The following is a 4094-nucleotide window of genomic DNA, read 5'->3' on the forward strand; positions in this document are numbered from 1 at the left end:
TATATATACATATATATATATATATATAAATATATAGTACAGAAAGAAGGAATGTATAATCATGTTCATATGATACTTTATTCACTTATGCATGTTTGCATGTTTTAAATGACTCAGTGGCCAGAATTCATTATAAATAATGTTTGACATGTTTAATTACGCTATTAGTTGATCAATTAACCAATCAATTTACAGAACAGCCACCTCCTAAGCCATTCTTCTCAAAATCCTTAAAGTTTACATATACCTTCATGTAAAGTCATATTTTTCACATCCCCACTGAATATCTATTTTCATACATGTTTAGGAGGAGAATCTTCTTCTAGGACTATCTTCACAGCACAAGTTCTTCTCATGTCCAACTACACTCAACATGTTAAATGTGACTTTAATATATTTTATTTAATGCCACTTCATGCAACATTATTTGTATATGTATATACATATATATACACACATATATATATATATATATATATATATATATATATATATATATATATATATATATATATATGGGTTATAAATATTTTTTACCTATTTAATAAGTAACCAATTAACATCATGGGACACTAAAATATTTTTCTCATCATTGCTCTGATTTGCTTAAGTAATACAAAAATGAATTTTTGTCATTATTTTTTTGATTATTATTCTTGTTATTTAAAAAAAAAAAAAATGTTTCACCAATCTGAATTCCAAATACTTACATCTCAGTGGGTTTCAAGAAACTTTGCCAAAACTCTTTCAATAAATTCTGAGAAGGAATCATAAGGAGTTTTACTTACCTACAAAATAAAATTTAAAAAATAATAATAAAGACAAGTTCAATAAGTATAAGAATCTAAAAATTAAAATATAAAAGGTGTGGAATCTTAATGTAAAAATCGTTCCTGTTATTGTAGGTGCCATTGGCATGATAAAAAAAAAATGCCAGAAACATCTTTGTAACATCCCAGGAGACCCAGGTTTAGATTGGGAAAAAACTGGGTAAAAACATTTATTCAAAATACCATGAAATGAGATTGAACCGTAAACCCACAGCATTAACTTCTATTATTATACAAACAAAATATACCAAATTGAGAACCCATCTAACCCATTGAAAAATTGAAATGCAAGTGTAAAAATGATGATGAGTTGATGATGATAATAAACTGGAATGGAAAACTAGTAAGAATGAAGCACTTTATTACTTTTAAGTTCCATACCAAAATAAAATTGGGAAAATATATTACATCAACTCTATTGTTATGTTTAAAAGAAGAAAAATGTGAATCCTGGGTTTAAGTATTGAAACACAGCATTTTCTAAGAAATCATGTGAACTTCAAATGTAGAAAAGATTAGTTCTTAAATAATTTTTGTCAGAGTGAAATGAGAAAGAAACAATAAAGAAAAGAGAAAAATGTTTTCATTCTTTGAATTAAAAAAATATAATAATAAATATTTTTGAAACTTAAACAAATTTTCAAAATAACTTGGTTAATCTTGCAATAATGAGATCTGCAAAATGTTTTAGATATAAATTTCTAGTGTTTAGAATTAAAAAAAAAAAGTATTGCTTTATATTTAAACAAAGAGAACAATGATCTCTGGAAATTGCAATTTTTTTCATAAAATTGCTGACGAGTGAGAGCATTGAAAAGTTCCCCACCCCATTATTCAAGGTTAATGAGACCCTGCAAAGATACCCAAAGCATTTACAAGCCAACATGTGGATGAGTGCTCATAATTTTTCACTTTAATTGTGAACAGTTACAATTAATGAAAAAAAAAAACATTTTTTTATGAATATCTGATCTTGAATTAAAATGTAAAAAAAAAAAGTTAATTATTAAAAGGCTAAAAGCTAATAAGGTTCTAATGAGGCTGGAAAATAGAACTACTTAGAAATTAATGAAAGAAGCAGTGAAAATGCTTCCTAATGCTTCAGGGACAAAGATAGCAGGAAAAAAATAACTCCCGAAAAACTCGGCATTAATACTAAACAAAGCTGGATAAAATTATGTAAAAACAGTAATAAAAAATCGAAAAACAAAAATGCAGCAAAACAATGCTATGAATAATCAGGGTAGTAAAGTTGTAAAAGTATTCCAAAATAAACTAAATAATTAGTTTACAAGTAAAATCCAGTAGAATACAGGTCATAAGTTCAAATCTGAAATTATGCCAAAACACTGAGAATTAAATAATTTTTTTCTAATTTTGACACAATGCCAGCAATTTTGAAAGAAGCAGGGAAATAGATTACAATGACTCCAGAGCTCAACTGCTACTTACTTTGTTGACCCTGAAAAGAAGAAAGGCAAAGTTGACCTCATCAGCATTTTGAACTCAGAACATAAAGCGTTGGAAGTTAAGCTTTTTATCTGCCAATGTAAAAACTCTGCTAGCCTGGTGCCTTAATAATAACAAGTCCATCTACACTGGGTGGAAGGCCTGAAATTTGTGGGGAGGGGCTAGTCGATTATTTTAAACCCCAGTGTGCAACTGGTACTTATTTTATTGATTTTGAAAGGATGAAAGGTAAACGCAACCTCGGCAGATAATGTTATTATTATTTCTCTTCTGATATTATTTCTCTTCTGATAGTTTCTGTTACCTAGGTGATGTATTTGGTATTGGACAGGGGTGGTGGTGGGTGGCTGTAGAGGAAGAATAGAGAGTAAGTAAAAAAGGCTTGGAAAAGTTCAAAAGAGTTGTTGCTTTGTTGGTAATAAAGGGTTTTCTTTCTTCAATACCAAAGTAGACTGCACAGAGTCTACTTTGGTATGTGATGTGGTTCAGTACGGGGGACATGGGCATGGAATATGGAAGAAAATACTGAGGGTATGTGAGATAAATAAGAAGAAAAAGCTTAATCCTTTTGATGTGTAATATTAAGCAGCATGAAAGGAAGAATACAATTCAAGTGAAAGAGAGAGGTTTGGCTTTAAAAGACATCGACTGAAGTGCAAAGAGAGAAAAACTTAACTGTGCTGGTGTGAGCTTGTAATAGAAATGAACAATGAATGCTGGATAAAAAAAAAAAAAATGATACATGCTTGATGCTATTAAAGAGTAGATAAGGAAGTGGAACAAGGACATCTTGGCAGTGCTATAACCTTTCTTCACTGCTGTCTACTACATACTTGACCATAGCATTATCTTTGGGTCCTCAGGCCCATGGAGCTCGCTGGGCAAGGCAAATGTCTAGAAGCCAAAATATTCCACTTGTTTTATTTTCAAACTGGCCAGATCCAGCCTTTCACGCATACCCTATAATGTCACATCATTGAAATCTTGAAGATAATGCATGATTAATTGAAAACAATGTGAACAAATAAGAATTACATTTGAGAGAAAAATCAGAATGCAAAAGAGTTTATCCTTATGATGATGCGGCATGCAACACACCTGGATCTTTTACTTACAGTACGATCCATGGGACAGGCTTTCATCCACTCCAATCTCCCTATAAAGATTTGAGTTGACCCAAGGCTGTAGTAAAATACATTTACCCAAGGTGCCAAAAGGGGGAATCAGACGTAGGACGTTGTGATTGCAAGGCTAACTTCTTAGTTGTTGGTTTTATGGTTTTTGAGAAAAATTTAAATATCTGTTATTTATCTTTTATTTGTTTCAGTCAAAGGATTGCGGCCATGCTGGAGCACTGTCTTGGAGTGTTGAACAGATTGACTCCAATACTTACTTTCAAATCTGGTATTTATAGAATAAGTACCAGATTTAGTACCCCATAACTTAGAAATTCAGCAGAAGTTGAAGAAGAGAAATCAGCAGAATTTTACATCCTCTAAATAAAAAAAAAAACGGCTACAACTTGAAACACGGAGTAAATAAAAGAGGACAACTGATGAAGGGATTGTTCTTTATGTTGCCTGTCTCGTTTCTCTATTTGTTTCTTTCGTTGTCTGAAAAAAAGTTCAGTTTCCATGTTTTTGTTGTGTTTTATGTTCTCGTTTTTCATTTTGATCACGTTTTTTTGACATATATTATTTATATTATTATTTATATATATATATATATCTTGGTTAACAAGGCTATTATTGGTTTCATGCTGTGAATTCTCATCAATTATCACGCTTGTCACAT

At 30.8% G+C, this 4094-nt stretch overlaps 1 protein-coding gene across 3 annotated transcripts in view; it reads right to left on the reverse strand.

Moving 5' to 3' along the window:
- Window positions 1-4094, reverse strand: part of LOC106870740 (tRNA (guanine-N(7)-)-methyltransferase non-catalytic subunit wdr4) — a 1056013-nt gene that overhangs the window by 480234 nt on the left and 571685 nt on the right. Inside the window, exon 1 of one of the 3 annotated variants that reach the window (XM_052973386.1) lies at window positions 711-782. The exons of the other annotated variants lie outside the window; for them this stretch is intronic. Coding sequence (XP_052829346.1) covers window positions 711-772 — 62 coding nt within the window. The 5' untranslated portion in view covers window positions 773-782. Of the gene's footprint in view, window positions 1-710; window positions 783-4094 lie in introns of those variants that run through there. 3 annotated transcript variants of the gene reach the window in all.

The sequence above is a fragment of the Octopus bimaculoides genome, chromosome 15 (assembly GCF_001194135.2).
Source record: "Octopus bimaculoides isolate UCB-OBI-ISO-001 chromosome 15, ASM119413v2, whole genome shotgun sequence".
NCBI lineage: Eukaryota > Metazoa > Mollusca > Cephalopoda > Octopoda > Octopodidae > Octopus > Octopus bimaculoides.